The following is an 18,938-nucleotide window of genomic DNA, read 5'->3' on the forward strand; positions in this document are numbered from 1 at the left end:
TATTTACTTGCTGAAGCAATCTTGTTTTTCACTAATAAGTAATGTTTTATATTTTCTTCACTACCATTATTATTGATTAGAAATCTGCAGTTTGTCAAGTAAGTACATTTTCTCAATCATCCCTGATAAACAGCCCTTGACTTTAACAATATTGCTGATTTAAGGATTCAAGAATGACCTGAAATTATTTCTGCCTTAATTTAGCAAATGCAATTTGGTGGCTCTGCTTTCGAAATTGCTAAACTAATTATTGCTCTTCTCGTCTGTATTTTTTTCTTTCTTTTATCAGCCAATACCGCTCCTGAAACAGAAGATGAATCATTCCATCACAATGTCGCAGGAACAGATTGCCAGTCTTTTAGCTAATGCTTTCTTCTGCACATTTCCACGACGAAATGCTAAGATGAAATCGGAGTATTCTAGTTACCCAGACATTAACTTCAATCGGTATGTTTTCAGAAAACACCTCTTTAACAATGAAAAAGACAAAGGTGGAAGGAACTAATAATATTTTTTGAGTGAATTCCATAGGCCAAGCATTTTATATGCCGTTGTCTTATTTAATTTTTACAGTACTTAAGTGACATTTTCACCATTTTGCAGGCAAGGTGATTAAAGTTCATTGAGGTTAAAAGAACTTGATTGGGATCCAGGAGCTAGTAAGTCACAGAACTGAGATTTTATTTCAGGCCTGTCTTGCTCCAGGGCCCATGTTCTTTCTGTCCTCTCAGATGATTCCCCAGTTCCTGGACTCCACATGCCTTTTCAGTTTGATTATTCATGAGAACTTTCGTTGTGCTTATATTCCTTAATGCTGAAATACTGTAACAGGTAGAGGAGAAATCCTCCTTTCTACAAAAGTCTTATAAAATGAGAGTATAAAGTCATGAGCTGTCTTATGAGACTTAAAAAATGCAATTGTTTTGATGAAAAATGAAAGGTGATTTTGACCATTTATAGACATGATTAATTTATCAGTGTGAAAAAGAAAAACAAAAGAATGTTCAAACTACTTGACTAAATTAATACAGTGTGAAGGTTATTGATAAAGTTTTAGATTCCAGCCATTTTCCCAAGTAACTACTTTCTCTATCTTCTACACAAACAAAAATACTGTAAAGAATCTTCTTGGCAAACCAGTGTTTTTTCTTCCTTCCTACTCACTGCTCTCATATCCCCACCTCTGTTTCTTTCTTCACTTGAGAATTATCTTTATGGGACCCATGAATAGGATATATGAGTTTTCTTCCCTGATTTCAGTGTGAGACTTGAGAAATTGCTGTAATCTGTGCCCCTTTCCCAGCAGGCTGTGTGTAATGCCCTTCACTGCCCCTGGTCACCTAGAGCCTGCCTCTGAGGGTGGGGCAGTGTGCAGAGTAGGAGATAAAGTCATAGAGCGGACCCACAAACAAAACCCACTTTTGTTTGCCATACTGCTTTTGTCTCCAAAGTAGAATGATGCAGTAACACCACTTTTTTTTTTTTTTTTTTTTTTTTTTTTTTAAAGACGGAGTCTCGCTCTGTCGTGCAGGCTGGAGTGCAGTGGCGCAGTCTTGGCCAACTGCAACCTCTACCTCCTGGGTTCAAGCAATTCTCCTTTCTCAGCCTCCCGAGTAGCTGAGATTACAGGTGTGTGCCACCACGCCCGGCTAATTTTGTATTTTTAGTAGAGATGGGGTTTTACCATGTTGGCCAGGCTTGTCCCAAACTCCTGACCCCAGGTGCCTCAATCTCCCAAAGTGCTGGGATTACAGACATGAACCACCTTGCTGGGTGTACCACTTATTTTAATTTGCCCTTTTAATACAGTTTCTTTAAAAACATTTTACTTTGAACTAATTTTAGACTTGCAGAAAAGTTATAAAAATAGTACGAAGGATTCCTGTATAAAGCTTAGCTGGCTTCACCTTGTGTTAACATCTTATGTAACCATAGTAAAATTAAATTAACATTGGTTTAATATTATTAACTGTAGATCTTATTTTATTTTTGAAAATTTTTTAGAGATAGTGTCTCACTCTATTGCCCAGGCTGGAGTACTGTGGCCTGTCATAGCTTACTGCAGCCTTGAAGTCCTGGGCTTAAGCAGTCTTTCTCAGCCTCCCACGTAGCTGGGACTACAGACATGCAGCATCATGCCCAGCTAATTTGTAAAAAGTTTTTGTAGAGATTGGGTCTGGCTGTTTTGCCCAGGCTGATCTCAAATTACTGGAGTCAAACAATCCTCCTGCCTCAGCCTCCCAAAGTGCTGGGTTATAGGTATGAGCCACCATGCCTGGCCAACTGTAAACCTTATTTTGATTCTACCAGTTTTTCTTTCTTTCTTTCTTTCTTTTTTAGTTTGTTTGAGACAGAGTCTTGCTCGGTCACCTAGGCTAGAGTGCAGTGGCGAGATCTCGGCTCACTGCCTTCCAGGTTCAAGCGATTCTGACACCTCAGCCTCCCTAGTAACTGGGATTACAGGAATATGCCACCATACCCAGCTAATTTTTTGTAATTTTAGTAGACATGGGTTTCACCATGTTGGCCAGGCTGGTCTCGAACTCCTGACCTCTGGTGATCCGCCCACCTCGGGCTCCCATTACAGATGTGAGCCACTGCACCGAGTCTGATTCTACCAGTTTTCCTAGTATACTTTTTCTGTTCCAGGATCCTACCCAGCATCCCAGTTACATTTAATTACCTTGTCTCCTCCAGCATGTTCCTTGTTTTTTCTCTTCTTTCATGATCTTGACAGTTTTGAAGAGTACTCATTCCGGTTATTTTGGAGAATATTCTCAATCTGGGTTTGGCTGATGTTTTTTCAGGATTGGAATGAGGTCATGCATTTTTGGCAGAATACCACAGAAATGATCCTGTGTCCTCAGTGCACCGTATCAATGGGATCATACTTCTTATTACTGGTGATCAGTTGGCTAAGGTAGTGTCTGCTGGCTTTTTCCACTGTAAAGTTACCATATATTTCCTTTTGTGATTAATAAATATTTTCCAAGAGATAAAACACTGTGCAATTGTTATTTTGCTTCACATTTATCCCTACTAATTTTAGCATCCATTGGTGCATCTTGTCTGCAATGATTATTACCATAGTGTTTGCCTATTGTGAATTTTCTGCTTTCTTCCTCTACATTTGCTAATTGAAATTCCATTGTAAGGAAGAGCTACCCCTTTTCCCCCGTTTTTAAACTATCAGAATGGACTCATGGATATTTATTTCGTTGTGTGAGTTTAAATTGAATAGTATTATTTATTTTACTGCTTTAATTATTTTAGCTTTGGCTATTATGGCTCCTTCAGGTTGACTCCTATGTTCTTTTGATAAGCCCCATCCTTTTTTTGAGCGTTAACTTTCTGGAATCATACATTGTTCCGAGTTCATCTTATATTTTCCATGCCTCAATCCTGGAATCAACCATTTTCTCAAGGATTCCTGGTTTCTTTTATTGTACAATGGTATTTAGAGACCAGTATCTGGGTGATAGGTGTGCTCATTGCTGCTAGAGTGTCATTGTTTCTAATGCAACTTACTTTATATGGGCAGCATTTCTTACAACTCCACATGGCAGCAGAGAAATGAATTCACAATTCTCTCCAATATCAGAGTGTCAGCCCCAAAGGCCATATTTTTAGCCTTTTAAAATTGGAGAATGTTGTTACTCTCTTAAGATGAATTCTAGAATTCAGCTGGTTAGTTCCTAATATAAATTTTTAATTAAAAAATTTAAAAATAGACATTTCAGTGCATTTATTCTGTGTTTGGCAGGTGAAAGTATAGCAGAGGACTTGAATATAAGCTGCTCTTAAACTGTCATAATTCTTGGGTTATATTTTTATGACCTTCAAACATTAAAATATTGATGATAATTTGTTATTATATATGATTATTCTCCACTATCAACACTAAGGAAGGGGCAGCAAAGAATGAAAAATAATGTTATCTAAGAAAATTTCTTTAAAATCCTAGTGTTAGCAAACAGTATAGTATTTATATATATATATATAAAATATGCTCCTTGGTTACATAAATATTAGTTGCAAGGAGCATGTTTTTAATCTATTTTTCAAGTTTGTACAGTAGCTAAGTTTTAGATACTGGTATTTAGTCAGTGTTTAGTTCAAATGTACATGAGCAACTGCAATATTCCCCACAGTATATTGAGTGCCTTGAGGTTACAGAGAAAGGAGAAGCCAGTTTCTGAGTTCTTACTGTTACATAGTATTATCTCATTTTCAAACCTCATGTCACAGATGCCCTTCTCTTTTCCACATGGCTTTTATTCCTCCTTCAATACTCAGTTCACGTATCAGTTTTTCTGGTGTCTCAGATTCTGCTAGGATAGGTTTGCTACTCTAGGTTCCTATGCTAACCTCTGTGTACCTCTGGAGAGGTGCACAGCACCATGACATTTTATTAAAGAAAGATATAATTTAATAAAGGAAACTTTCCTTAAGGAAGTAACTTTTCTTGCTGTTGTTGTTTTGAGACTGGATCTCATTATGTTGCCCAGGCTGATCTCAAATTCCTGGGCTCAAGAGATCCTCCCACCTCAGTCTTCAAAGTAACTAGGACTACAGGTGCATGTCACCATGCCCAGTGCAACTTTTGAATTAAGTACAAAAGGGTGAATAAGAGTTTTGCCAAGAAGAAGGAGAGATGGTTGCATTCTAGGCAGGGGGAAGAGTACGTGCAAAGGCACTGTCGCAAGAAGGACCTGACATGCCCAGAGACTGAGAGAAGACAGTGTGGTTGCAGCACAGAGAGTGAGAAGGAACATGGAGATGGGAGAGGCTGCAGAAGTAGGTGGAGGCTAGACCATGCTGTGTCTCACTAGGCCATCTGAAAACAATGAGAAGTCATTGGAGGATTAGATATGGGGGTAGAGGGAGACTAGCACACGTGTTCAATTTTACATTTTCAAAAGTTTATTTTGGCTGTAATGTGGGAATCAAGCAGAGAGGGGCCAGAGTAACTGAGTTTACCCAATTGGAGAGGCTATTGCAATGCACCAGGATAGAGGGTGGTAGCTGGGATAGTGTAGGGGAGGGGACAGAGGTGTGGAGACATTTGAAGGCGTAGCCAGAGTGATGGTGATAGACAGGGTTGGTTTATGGGTGGAGAGAGGCATCCAGGGTACTTCTTGGGTTTGTACAACCAGATGTGCACCCTTACTGTCTCCTACTTTTCCTACTGTACCACCTAGACTACTTCATAATTGCTTATTTAATCATTTCAGTGGGGCAGAGATCTTAACTGTCCTCTTCTTTGTTATTTTCACAAAATCTCATGCATTGTGGGCCTTCAATAAATGCTTGTTGAATGAATGAAAATAAATTTTACAGATGAGATATTTGAGAATTAAGTGACTTGTTTTGAGTAACGGAGCTGGTTAGTGGCAGAGTGCTAAGACTATAATTTAGACGCTTTGTTCTCAGTCTGTTGTCTTTTACTTTTCAGACTATATCTTAGTCTTAGGAATTACAAGATGTTTTATTTTTAAGCCACATATAATCAAACATAGCTTCTACCTCTGATTTTGTTAGTAATTGGGGTAGAATTGAGAGAAAACACAGAGCATTGGAATCTGCAATTGCAAGTATATAAAGAACCTGTTTCAGAGGCATGAGCCACCATGCCCAGCCCAGGTATTACTTTTATGTGCAGAAGAAAAAAGAGTTAGGGGAAGAACAAGTCAGTTGTCAGAAATCAAGCTGAACACAAAGTTAAAAAGAGTGGACAATCTTTGTAATTTGATTTTGAGGGTGGAATTTCATGGATTTTTTGAGGCTTTTCCAAAAAAGCTAGTGTGGATAGCTTCTTTCCAATTACACCTCCATAGACACATTGTCATTGTGTCTACTTCACCCTGTTTTACTTACTTAGCATATAGCATTTTATTTCTTATGGAAGAAATAGAATCCACAGAGTCCTGTGGGGAGGCCACAATGCTGACAGCTGTCTTTTCTCAACAGTAAAGACCCACCGGTGCTTGATGGCTGACAAGCAGAGGTCAAGATGTCTTGGGAAGGCTTGGCTTTGGTGACTTCCAATTTCCTGTCACCAATTACCAGAATTTACATATATATATAATGTACGTCTCATATATATAAAATATATATATATGAGATGGAGTCTTGTTCTGTCGCCCAGGCTGGAGTGCAGTGGTGCGATCTCGGCTCACTGCAAGCTCCGCCTCCCGGGTTTACACCATTCTCCTGCCTCAGCCCCCTGAGTAGCTGGGACTACAGGTGCCCGCCACCACACCCGGCTAATTTTTTGTATTTTTAGTAGAGACGGGATTTCACCATGTTAGCCAGGATGGCCTCAATCTCCTGACCTTGTGATCAGCCCGCCTTGGCCTCCCAAAGTGCTGGGATTACAGGCATGAACCACTGCACTGGGCCAATTTTAATATATATTTTAATTTTAAAAGACCTTTGCTTTTCAGCCAAACTTCTGAGTGGGGAAGTCTGGGGCTTCTTGGCGATGGCAGATTTATCTTTTTCATTGTACATGGTCATTTATCCTGAAGACTGAGCTAGTTAGCGCTGAAAGCATGTTGGGATGGATGAGAATCAAGGTTGGGCCATTTTTTTAAATGAAGGGAATATTAATTAGAACAATGCAACTACTTTATGTAAATGAATATTGATTTTTTTTGCCTGGGCACTATGTAATGCCTTATTTTAGCTCAAGTACCTTAGCTTACTCTGCATTATCTGAAATTCATTTACTTGTCACATTAACCATATGAATTAGATATTGATTAGGAATTGTTGTTACTCTTTTTTTTAAAATGAGATGGAAGTTTAGAGAGGGAGGTCACTTCACCAGGTTAACACAGTAACTAGTAGACTTGGGATTCAAACGCAGGATATAGTCTCCTTTGAGAATCTGTGTCCCTTAACCATTCTGCTACACAGTCTCCCTTTGAATGAACTGAATTAATCTTACCTCATGGCTAGTCAAAAATTAGAACTATTGGCCGGGCGCGGTAGCTCAAGCCTGTAATCCCAGCACTTTGGGAGGCCGAGAAGGGCGGATCACGAGGTCAGGAGATCGAGACCATCCTGGCTAACGCGGTGAAACCCCGTCTCTACTAAAAAATACAAAAAACTAGCCGGGCGAGGTGGCGGGCACTTGTAGTCCCAGCTACTCGGGAGGCTGAGGCAGGAGAATGGTGTGAACCTGGGAGACGGAGCTTGCAGTGAGCTGAGATCCGGCCACTGCACTCCAGCCTGGGCGACAGAGTGAGACTCCATCTCAAAAAAAAAAAAAAAAAAAAAAAAATTAGACCTATTTTTAGAAATAACTATTGATCTATTAAATGAATTAAAGCCATTTGTAAGTCCAGAGTGACCGTGACGAATTTAAGCTTGCAGCAGATAGCATTCTCACCGAATAAGACTTTAAGTAGTTCCATTGAAGATTTGAAGTCAGGCATATTCTTGTCTTCCTAGGTGATGGATGTTCTTTTGGATACCAGAACACGGAAAATGAATTAAGGCAGGTAACCCAGTGTTAGTCTCCACAATGTTATAGAGAATCCTAAGCAGCCAGAATATCTGCACTTGCCTTTCACTGTGAGATGGTATGTGTTTTAATGAGCCTAAGCTAGCAAATAATAGGAACAACGATGGTACATCACCATTGATGCTGTCTTTTCATGTCTTGCTTTGATTGTGTCTATGGAATTTTCTAGGTAGGGAAACCTCTCTACAATAAGGTTCAGGGAGAGTAAATGAATTGTTAGCACAACTGGAACTTGATCACTGTCTCTACTCAAACTCAGTGTTCTTTTATTATATCTCAATGCTTGTCGTGAGCAAAATGCTCTGAGTGCTCCAGAAATGCCAAACAACCGAAAGTCCCCCCACTTTCATGTAGCTTTTGAAAGATCCAGTACTTAATCTGATGAACCATTTGTTAAGCTGATTATGTAGCATTTTATTGTGTTATTTCCTTTTATGCATAGTTTCTACTTACAATTATAGTTTCTAGCTGTGGGGAGTTGTGTGTGTGAGTGTATTTAATCTCAAAAGAGGTATGGCTAGCTAGTTGAATAAGAAAAATGGTAAGAGTATGTGTTGGGAGGCTGACGTCAATAAATTGAATAAGTCTTCCCTTTTTTATTTATTGCTGTGTTCTTTCAGCCTGCTTAGTTATATTAAATACCCCTGACCTTTTTCCCTGCTTGCCTTTCAGGTCCTAAACATTCATATAAAGGCTTCCAATGTGATTAGCATTGATGCTTCTGGGTTTGCATGGAAACTAGATGGTCAGAGATAAATTGTGGGTCTCAGCAGTGGTCAGCCCAGGAGGTTTTTACATCTGCCTCTTCCCTGGATTGAAAATGCTTCTGGGGCCATATGGCAGAGTGCCTCACAGAAGAGCCAGGAATGACTTTCTGGCTGGGTTCCGGATTATCACTTGCTCGTATTTTAAAATGGAGGTTGTAGTGCTTTGGGCTTGATTTACTGTATACTAATGGGATTATTACTTAACTTGAAATGGCATAGTGGGTTGTGGCAGGGGTGAGGATGGATATACCTAGAATAAAATTCCAGTAATGTTATCAGTATTCCATTCAGGGAAAGATTTTATTCAACTGTGTTTCTCCTTAATAAGTATGCAAAGAAGAACACCAGCTAATAAGTATCTGACCTTTGACTGACTTTTGTCTTTGAAAATACAAACAGTTTTGTTTAGAACAAAGTAAGGTTTCCTGACTGGCTTTTTCTGTTTGATTTCTTTAATAATCTATCATTATCTTTCAATTAAATGCCCAAATGTCTTCCCTACATGCGGAGGAGTTATTGTGGCCTGGTTTGTGTGCACACTGCTGACCTAAAATGTGCCTTCAAATATACATACCCAGGACTTGAAAAATCTAAACTAAAAAAGAAAGGTGTTGGGAAGTTTAAATTAAAAAGGGGGAGTGGGGGTGGGGAATGATGCTTAATGATTATGAGAAGGTCTCACTTTCTCTGAGCCCGTTTGTGTGTGTCTTTCTCTCTGTGTGTCTGTCTCTCGTGCCCTCTGTCTCTAACCCCATTTCTATCAGCCTTTCTCTTCTCTCTGTCTTCCCTGTCCCATCTTTCTTCTCACCCTTCACCCCTTTCTTGGGCTCCAGCCTCAGTCCTTTTGTTTTCCTCCTCACCCCCAAAAGCTGTCTCTCAGATTGTTTATCACTCCTGGGATGACTTTCATTCATGCTGTTTGCCTGTCTATTTATGTTATTTTTACTTGCTTCCCTATCAGGATAATTCATTTTATTTGAGTGGCTGTGCATACAACTTTAAGATTTCACAACAGTCAAGTCTGAGAATTGTCACAAGAATTTTAAACCTACTTCATCTCCTCTGACTTATCTCCACTTCTTACCCCTGCAGCCATCACCACACTTCCCGCACTTCCCCCTGCTCTATCAGGAAGATGGTAAAGCATATTTGGTTACACAGTGATTTGAAGTTAGGACTGAAGCAGTGAATAAACAGAGTACATTGAGATTCTGCTTGATTTGTACCTTTAAGATTTGGACCTGCAAAATAAACCATGGTGTTCATTTGTAGTGATTGATAATAACAGCCATCAAATCTTCCAGGAAAGTCTGTCTTGCCAGGATAATAAATCTGCAGTCTCACGAGGCTCCTAAAGTTAATAATTTGTCATCATGGTTGTGAAGTATGTGACCTTTTATGTGATTTTATACACAGATGACCACATATGGAAGCTAGGGACACTTTTTCTATGTTTTGGAGAATTATTTCTTAAGAGCAACAGCCATTTTCCCCTCACTATGCAATAGTTCTATTGAAGTACTTTTTATCCTTTAATTGAATTGTATAGTACATCAGTTCATCTCTAGGAAAAGGTGGTGGCTACTTTTACATTCATACTGCTTTCCTGTACTACATAGTGAGCCTAGAAAGAGATTTTGCAGTGGAGCCTAAGGTATTCATTTAGTAAATCATATTTATTGATACAGGATGTTTAATTAAACTGCCATGTGGCTTCTTCATTTTGACTTAAATAAACTCTGTTCTAGAGGAAGCCGCTGAAACCTGCACCCTCAAAGAGCCTTTCTTTCAGCTGGATTATAAGAGTATGTGTATTAAATATTTTAGGAAGATACGTTTTTTTAAATAAGTAAAAATTATCACACAGGCTGTCTTAAACTATTTTTAAAGAGAGATCTGATTTTAGATTTGGTTAAAATACTAGCCTACATTAGTATTCTTTTTAGGAAGTAAATATTCATATAAATTGTTTTTCCAGAAATTGGCCCTGGATACAGATTTCAGATCATTGAAAACGGAACCATTTGAAATCTGCATTTCCTTTCCTTTTCCTAATTTATTTCAGTCGCTCAATAGGATTTTCTCGTGGAATTAACTTTTCCCTCTCAGCGTAGTTACGTAAGCTTGCTCTTGTAATCAAGAAAAACAATGACCCATTTCAGCACTTATTAACGTGGACTTTACTTGAAGGGTTTCTGGTTTTAAAGTCAGAGCACATGACTAGAGGCAGATGAAGAGTACCTCATCATTTATAGCCACTGAATCTCTATAATTTGTAAATGCCTTTGGAAAGCTAGATCTGATGCTCAAAAGCATGCTTTTGTGTTAGAAATCTTTTAGTGAATACTTACTCAGGTCATAATGCTTTTAAAGCCCTGCTTTTCTTTCCTCAGAATAAATTGAATTATATGTTACCAATAACAATGCCATGTCATTTCAAAGAAAACTGAATTAAGTAATCCAAGTCTGGGTTGCTGAAAACTAGATGACACAAGGTAGGCACTGTTTTGGTTACCATGCAAAGGATCTCTATTAGTCAGCTTGGGCTGCTATAATAAAATACCATAGAACTGAGTGGCTTAAACAACAGAAATTTATTTTCTCATGGTTCTGGAGGCTAGAAGCTGCAGATCAAGGTGCTGCTGCTTCAGTTCCTGATGAGGGCTTTCTTCCTTGCTTATAGGTTGGCTGGCATCTTGTCCTCACATGGCAGAGGGAGAGTACTCTCCTTCTCTTCTTAAAATGACACCAGTTCTATCAGATTAGAGTCCCACCCCTATGACCTCATTTAACCGTTACTACCCCCTCACAGGCCCTATCTCCAAATTTAGCTACATTAGGGATTAAGGATTCGACATATAAATTTTGAGAGGGCACAGATATTCAGTGCATAAAAGAATGTAGTTGTTTAATTAACAAGGATTATTGAGCCCTGATACCTTGTTATACCTGCCTGTGTCCCTTCCCCCATTCCCCTCCACTCTCCTTTCCTCACAAACACTCAGATAAGGATTTTTTTCAGCTACTGTTTTTGTTATTTATCAAACTACCTAGTTAACATTATGAATTGTAAATGTTATTAGCCTTTGAGAAAGTAGCTGTGCACTGACTGACCCTAATTGACTGGGATGGCTAGATGGTGCCTTCTCCATGGTGGAAGGTAGGTTGGAGAAATGTGGTTGGTAGCAAATGCCATCTGATTTGAACAGCTTTGAGGAAGCCTGGTTCTAGTTGGTTTCAGTTCTCTCCAGATGCTATTTGAATCTAAACCAGTTTTCCAGTTCTTGTCATTACAGAATTGTCTTCTGGAAGAATTATTTCTTTTTATTACTTGGTAGCAATATGGATGTAGTTCTGTGAATCATTAAGGCATTTTAACTCATCTTCCACTCTCTTTTATTTTTTATCTCTTTTAGGTTGTTTGAGGGACGTTCATCAAGGAAACCAGAGAAACTTAAAACGCTCTTCTGCTACTTTAGAAGAGTCACAGAGAAAAGTAAATTCCTTTCATTCTTACTGTAATTTTTCTTGCTGATGGGAACAGTTCAAGTCAAGTGACATGTGAGGAACATTTTGTGTTTAACATAAACCTTCTTGTCCCAACCACATTGAAACAGTAGTAATGATTCAACATTATAACCTAGATTTTATGCTTATGTTGTATATGAGCATAAATGTGTGCTGTAAATGTAGGGGGGCGGGGTTTACATACTCTGAAATCAGACCCATATTCTCTGAAATCTGTAATATACGTCAAAAGATTTTCATGAATAAAAACCAGAGAAAGTATATTGACCAGGAAATAAATTTTGGATGCTCTTTATTTAAAGAAGTATTCACTAGTTTATTTGCATAAGTCAACTAACGCATTGCTTTTCTAACCATTCCTCTCTTTTGTGCCCCCCTAAGCCTTTTGTGGAGTTCTTATAAAACTGTTTTGTACTGAGTTTTGTATCTCCATCTTCCTCTATTGAACCTTAACATTCTTGCTTCCCCAGAACCTGATAGCAGCTGAGACAGTATTAGTAAATGTCCAACAAATACTAGTAATGACCAGTGATAATAGATTAGTATTGCCACTCTTATCTCAGAAGCTGAATGACCATAGTCAAGTTTCTTGACACCTCTAAGCTTCAGTTTTATCATCTATGAAATAATATAATAATGGCCATTACCTTATAGGGTAGTTATAGATATGAAACAAGAAGATACATGCTTAATAAATGTAAGCTATTATCAATGGGTAGCCTTTCTTACAAGTGGATGTAAACCAGAACACCTCAAAAGTTTCTTTGTGCTAAGTAGGTGAGGTCAATCTGGTCAAGTGAAATGGCTTTTTTTCAGTTCTGGGTTGTAGGATTGTCTTAAAACATGTCTTTGAATCATTTTAAGGTCATTTTTCTCATATCCTTCTTTTACTCTTGCATTCAGTGTACTTGGCATTTTCCCCCTTGAATGTGTTGCTATTGGACATTGTTAAATTTTTAGAATGAAATCAATTATCAGGATTTTGATATTTAAGGGAAAATTATATGCTACTTTGATATGGGATTATTTATCTCATAGCTTATTGAATTTCAGGTTTGTGCCCTGTACTGAATGAAATATTAAAATGCAGAATTATTTGGACCTATGAGATACAAAATCAAATTAGAATTTGTAATGATTTGTTAAAAAGATGACTATTTAAGGCCAGACGTGATGGCTCATGCCTGTAATCCCAGCACTTTGGGAGGCTGAGGTGGGTGGATCATGAGCTCAGGAGTTCTAGACCAGCCTGGCTAACATGGTGAAACCCCGTCTCTACTGAAAATACAAAAAAATCAGCCGGGTGTGGTGGCCGGTGCCTGTAGTCCAAGCTACTTGGGAGACTGAGGCAGGAGAATGGCGTGAACCCGGGAGGCGGAGCTTGCAGTGAGCCAAGATCACGCCACTGCACTCCAGCCTGGGCTACAGAGCAAGACTCCGTCTCAAAAAAAAAAAAAAAAAATACAAAAATTAGCCGGGCACGGTGGTGGGAGCCTGTAATCCCAGCTACTCGGGAGGTTGAGGCACAAGAATCACTTGAACCCTGGAGATGGAGGTTGCAGTGAGCTGAGATTGTGCCCCTGCACTTTAGCCTGGGCGACAGAGCAAGACTCTGTCTCAAAAAAAAAAAAGATGACTACTTTTTTTTGGCTATTTTAGGCCTAATTGGAATTATTACTATTGGTTTTGTTTTGTTTTGTTTTCACAGTACTTTGAGTTGCTGTTTTAAGAAGAATTATTATAACTAAGTAGTACAGAGTTTACTTTTTTGTCCTGGGAGTCAGATCATATATGTCTTCTCTAAAAACCAACTTGGCTTTCTAAATTTTAGGATTTCAGATACTTTGAGGAAAAAGCTAAAAGTCTGTTTTTTCAACTAGAAATGTATATGCCATTATAAGTATTGGGAATTTGAAGAAATAAATTATAACTAGACATTTTATTTCCTGACTTTTTCACTACACATGGTAATTAAGCTCTTTGTAGAAATGCAGTACAACATTGCTCTTGGTCTTCAGTATGTAAAGCTAACAGTTTAAGGAGGAAATACTAAAGAGAATAAAAGAGGTTGCAATATAATGAGTCGTGTAGAAGTTCTGGAGCCTACTCAGTAGACTTCAGAAACTTATTTAAGATACCATATTTCATCGAATCTAAGATGTCATAGATTATTTTTTAAAAGTGCTATTACATTCTATACCTCTAAGAAGGAAAAAACCACTCCGGACAGGGAGTTTAGTAGGAGACCTGACCCACGAGGCTGGTACACCTAAGAATAAATGAGAAATTAATTTATCATCCAGAAAAGGGACCATAAAGAAACATGCAAGTCTCAACCTTGACTCTAAATAGAGAAAGGGAAAAAAAAACATTTCTCTGAGAATTTGAACCACAAGCCCTAAGCTTTGGGTGTGCAGCCTCACCACCAGTGTGGTCCACAAAGGCCTGCCACAAAGGATTAATTCGGATGATATCAGGCTAATAGCGCTCCCAGATGACAGCAGAAGCAGATGCACATATTCTCTGGGAAAATTCACCTCTAGACCTATGGTGAGATACCTCCTAAAAGATGTATTCCAGTTTCGGAAACGTAATATGCGAAAAAACATGCCTTTTAGAATTGATAAAAATAGAATTCCATCAGGACCAACTTTTCAGTGTTGTTAAACATGTATATTTTATATTTGATGAAGATCTTGAGACTGAAATATTTTAAAGAGCATTCCAAATTAAATTATTTTCTGTATAGTTTTAGATAAAGTATCTTAAAGATCAGGTTTTTGAAAATTTACGACCTGTAGGTAGTATATATTGTGACTTTATTATGGGAAGTATTTGATTAACCAAAGTATCCTATTCTGAGATGAAAGTTGCCTTGTTATGAAAGAAAGCTAACAGACGTGCTCTCAGGGCATTTTTGTTAATCTAAGAAACCATGTTCTTCTGCCTTTTCTTGCTTTGCCAGCAGTGTTTATGAATTTCTCTTAGCATCTCCTAGTATATATGAAGGACATTTGACGTTCTTACTTCTCTGCTAAGTTGCCGAATGACAAGAGAGATGTTTTCTATTATATTCATGGAATTGCTTCTCTAGTGTTTGAGTTGTTTGACCACTTACTTGTGAGTTTTAAATATGTTACCCATTTATCCTAAGATTAGATATCTAAAGAATGTAAGACCCATGTTAAGAAAAAATTTTGTTTCCTACTGCCACTGCTCCATATGGTTTTTGAGTGGTTCCTGCTTTTGACTGAGAACAAGGAAATGTGGAATTGTGCGTAGGAATGGAATGATGGCGAGGCTTTCACTGGGCTAGGCACCGCCATCACTAATAGTTCCTGACATCTCTCTCTTTCCTTAAGAGCTTTTTTTCTATTCAAGAAAACAGAAATGGCATGGCCTTTTTAGTTTGTTCTTTGATTTGAATCAGACAAATTACTTCTGGCCAGCTGATTTATTTGTTTCTTTTGCTACTAGCTTTTTTTAAAAAAGTAAATCTGACTAGAAAAGGACCTCATCCTCTAAAATTATTGACTGCATTAATAGTATTTCATCTTGATCCTCCCAAATTTATTGCTTCTTGAAAAATATGTCATCTTTGTTCTGTAAACTCTTAGAGCCAGTAATTTCTCCTCTGGCTAAGACTGCGACTAACAAGTAGAGTGATTGCCCACTGTCTAAGCCTGGGACTTAGCTGTACTAACTCCAGAGGATGTGCAAATTATTTCCTTTTTAAATCTGTGGCATTTCACTTTGCCATAAAGTATATAAATGTGTATTTATTCACCAGTCTTTGAATGTAGGGTTAAGTCCTTTGTTTATAAAGGAGTCTACAAATTTGAATTCAATTTTGTCTTTATTGTGTAAGCTGTACCAGTTATACATCCTTTTTTTCAGTGCTTTAAAAAAAAAAAAAAAAAGTGTATTCAACTTCAAAAACTTTACCAGAAAGTACCAACACTCAAATCCTACTGTTGTGCTGTTGTTTGTATAGTTTTGTTTAGTGAAGTCTTATTATTTTATAGCAGTTTCCCTGTAAGGTTAATATTATTTTCAATCGATATTCTGTTATTTTCCAATACTAGACTTTGTATTTCCTGATTAGTTTTATAGCCAATGTTGGACCTGTTCTTTTACTGAGTGTGTGTGTGTGTGTGTATGTGTATAATCTTTTCAAAATTGAAACTTATTTTGGATATGTTTTTCTTTTATTGCTTCTGTAGAACCTACTGGGTTGGTGACATTTACAAGACAGAGTCTTGAAGATTTTCCAGAATGGGAAAGGTAACAATAATAATAAAAATAATCCTGGACCCCTAGAATTAGAAGGACTCTTTCACCATGAGAGGATTCTATTTTATAGCACCTGGAAAGATGGTTTTCCAACCTCTAATTATCCTAGTGCCAGGGAATTTCTTCTCATAAATGATCCAATAATAGCTCTCATTTTTGAAAAGGTCATGCCTTTTTAATCAAAGTCTATAACCCTTTGATTTCTACCATTTTGTCTTGGTTTTGTTTTCTGAAAGAAAGTCCTGTTTAGAATTGAGGAGTGTTGTATGTGAAGACACTAATAAAAGGAACACCAATATTTAAATGTTTCTCCTTACCCTTTTTTTGGTTAGTATTTGAACTTTATGGCTTTTCTTTCTGGAGGACAAGATTGAGAAAAGTCTTTTTATTATTTACATTTTAGTAAACAGTAACTGTTCAGAGTTTGTCTGAGTGGCAAGAATTTTGAAGTTTGGCTGCCCTTGTGTACTACTGGTAGATTTTGTGGAAGTTTGTATTTTCTGTTTGTTTCTTATTTATCAGAAAATATTGAGGAGATAGCAGCCAATCTGAGCTAATTCAGATTTGTAAGGTCCTTAGTGTCCTGAAATAGTTACAATACACTTAAAGAAGGGTCCTGAAATAGTTAACTATTTCTTAATCTAAAGCAAGTCCCCTAATACACTTAAAGAAGTGTGGATTAACTTTTTAAATATGTTTGAGGACATGATGAAGCGTATTAAACATATTTAACCAATGCCTCTCGTTTTCACTTTCTAATAATTTTCTAATAATTTTATGATAGTGTGTAATTGTTTTGTTTGAAATTAGTGATGAATGGAAATCACTTTTAAAAAGTTAACTTGAGAAGTCATATCTGCTTAGGTGGCTTTCCTGCGTTGTTTTCATCCATCAAGTGAAAGTGAAGATAAAGATAAAGTGAAGTGAAAGATAAAGAAATTGACTTCAGAAGACTTGTGTGCATGGTTTAGATGATTATTAATAGAGGGAAGTAGATAAAAGGTTAAGCAACCTGAAGAGAGGGAAAAAAATGAGCCTGAAAAAGATAAGAACATGTACAGCATTTTGGCATCATGGCATGTTAGATCTGAAAGGAACCCCAGCCGCCTACTAAAACTCTTGATCAGCTCTGTAATACCTGCGATGGACGGAGACTGGATAGCTTCAGTGATGGGAAATCCGCTGTTTCACATCAGTTTGTTCCAATGGTGGCTGCTTGTGTTATCATCTCATGCTTTCATTCACTAAAAATGTTTTCTACATTCATTCTCCACCATTCCTGGTTCTTCCTTCTGAAGCTACATAAATACATCTGAATTTGTAGTTTTAGCATCTGACCCTTCTTTTCATGTATCTTAATGACTTCTTGACCTACTTCCCTCTCTAACAGTGCACATAATTTCATACTAAATTGATTCGTTTCTTCTATTTCACATGTAATACGTATTCTAAACCCTTTATCTCTGCTCTTAACATACTCCCATTCATTGGGCCCTCTTAAAATATGGTGCCTGGAATTAAAAGTACCATTCTGCTGTGCATCTCTGTGGTGCAGAGGATTATTTTTCTTCACTCTTCTATTAGTCTCTAATAGGAATGCAGATGTTTTATTCCTGTTACTTTGGTGTAGATTTTACAGATCAATCTGAGGGCTTATTTTTAAGTCATCCAGATTCTCTACTGTGCATCTGATATTCATTTGGCGCTAATGTGAAAGAACACCCATTTGTATACCACCATGTGGGAGAGAAGGGACAGGTCAAAATGCAGAGACTGGCAAGGCTGCTTTGTCAGTGAGACACAGTAACTTTGCCTCTAAGTGAGACCGAGATTGTCCCCTTAGTTTTGATAGGCAGAATTTAACTTATTTTTGTTTCATTGATCTCTTTTTTGTTTTAGCTGCTTCATAAGTGAGTTGGAGAATGTAATTAAAATCAGTCTCCCAGACTCCACAGAACCAGAAACATGCATTCACTTAAAGAGGGAGAATGAAGAAAAGTTGAGGATTGTTGGTGTTCCCAAGAGTAAGGGGCTAAATGGGTGCCAGGAGTTGGAACTGAATTCCAAGTTTCTGGCATGTTATAGTTAACCGTTTGATTATCAGCAAATACTTTAGCCAGGCTTAATCACAGGGAGCCAGAATCATCTATGTCTTTGACTCCTGGGGTAGGAGTTTAGAGGATGACCTATTGGGAAGTTAGAAAATGCTTCAAAACAAAACAAAACCAAGAAAAAGTTTCTAGCAATTTCCTAATTTTATTAAGAGCTATACTATAAAGTTTCTAGTTTCAGTCATGGAGAATAGTTGACAACAGATGGAATTCCTGTTCTGAAGTCCTGACTTGACAGCCCAGAGATTTTAGTAGTATGCTCACAGGGAGGGTCTTCCTCTGAATAAAATGGCTAGGAAAGTAGGACCAAAAAAAAGTTAAAAAATATATGTTAAACTTATGATACTGTTTTCTACAAGATACCGGGGAAGTAATTTCTCTAAAAGTGTGGCATGCTGATTCAGAGCCTGGACCATTGAGTGAGTCTACATAGTTTCACATCTCTGCTGCTTTATTTACTAGTCTTGGTTAGCTTACTTAGATGTTCTGTGCTTTGTTTCCCCATCTATAAAAGGAGATAGTAATAGGGTTGTTGAGAGGATTAAATGAATTAATACAAATAAAGCTCTTAGACAGAACCTGTGCAGAATTACCTTCTGAGTTAAAGCTATCAGCCTGTTGGTCTGGAGTTTTGCCAGAAATGTATTTAAATTCATTGAGACCAGGAAGGAATCAAGCAATTCTCAGTACTTTTCCAGCTAACCTCCT

At 37.7% G+C, this 18,938-nt stretch overlaps 2 protein-coding genes across 6 annotated transcripts in view; one reads left to right on the forward strand and one right to left on the reverse strand.

Annotated features, from left to right (window-relative positions):
* Nucleotides 1-18,938, reverse strand: part of LOC126963224 (mitochondrial import inner membrane translocase subunit Tim23) — a 901,060-nt gene that overhangs the window by 375,717 nt on the left and 506,405 nt on the right. The gene's annotated exons all lie outside the window — the stretch shown is intronic.
* Nucleotides 1-18,938, forward strand: part of PARG (poly(ADP-ribose) glycohydrolase) — a 138,440-nt gene that overhangs the window by 69,529 nt on the left and 49,973 nt on the right. For all 5 annotated transcript variants that reach the window (XM_050805313.1, XM_050805311.1, XM_050805312.1 and 2 more), the window contains 3 exons: nucleotides 290-447; nucleotides 11,715-11,794; nucleotides 16,050-16,110. In XM_050805313.1, the coding sequence (XP_050661270.1) occupies nucleotides 290-447; nucleotides 11,715-11,794; nucleotides 16,050-16,110 (299 nt within the window). The remainder of the gene's footprint in view (nucleotides 1-289; nucleotides 448-11,714; nucleotides 11,795-16,049; nucleotides 16,111-18,938) is intronic.

The sequence above is a fragment of the Macaca thibetana genome, chromosome 9 (assembly GCF_024542745.1).
Source record: "Macaca thibetana thibetana isolate TM-01 chromosome 9, ASM2454274v1, whole genome shotgun sequence".
Classification (NCBI taxonomy): Eukaryota; Metazoa; Chordata; class Mammalia; order Primates; family Cercopithecidae; genus Macaca; species Macaca thibetana.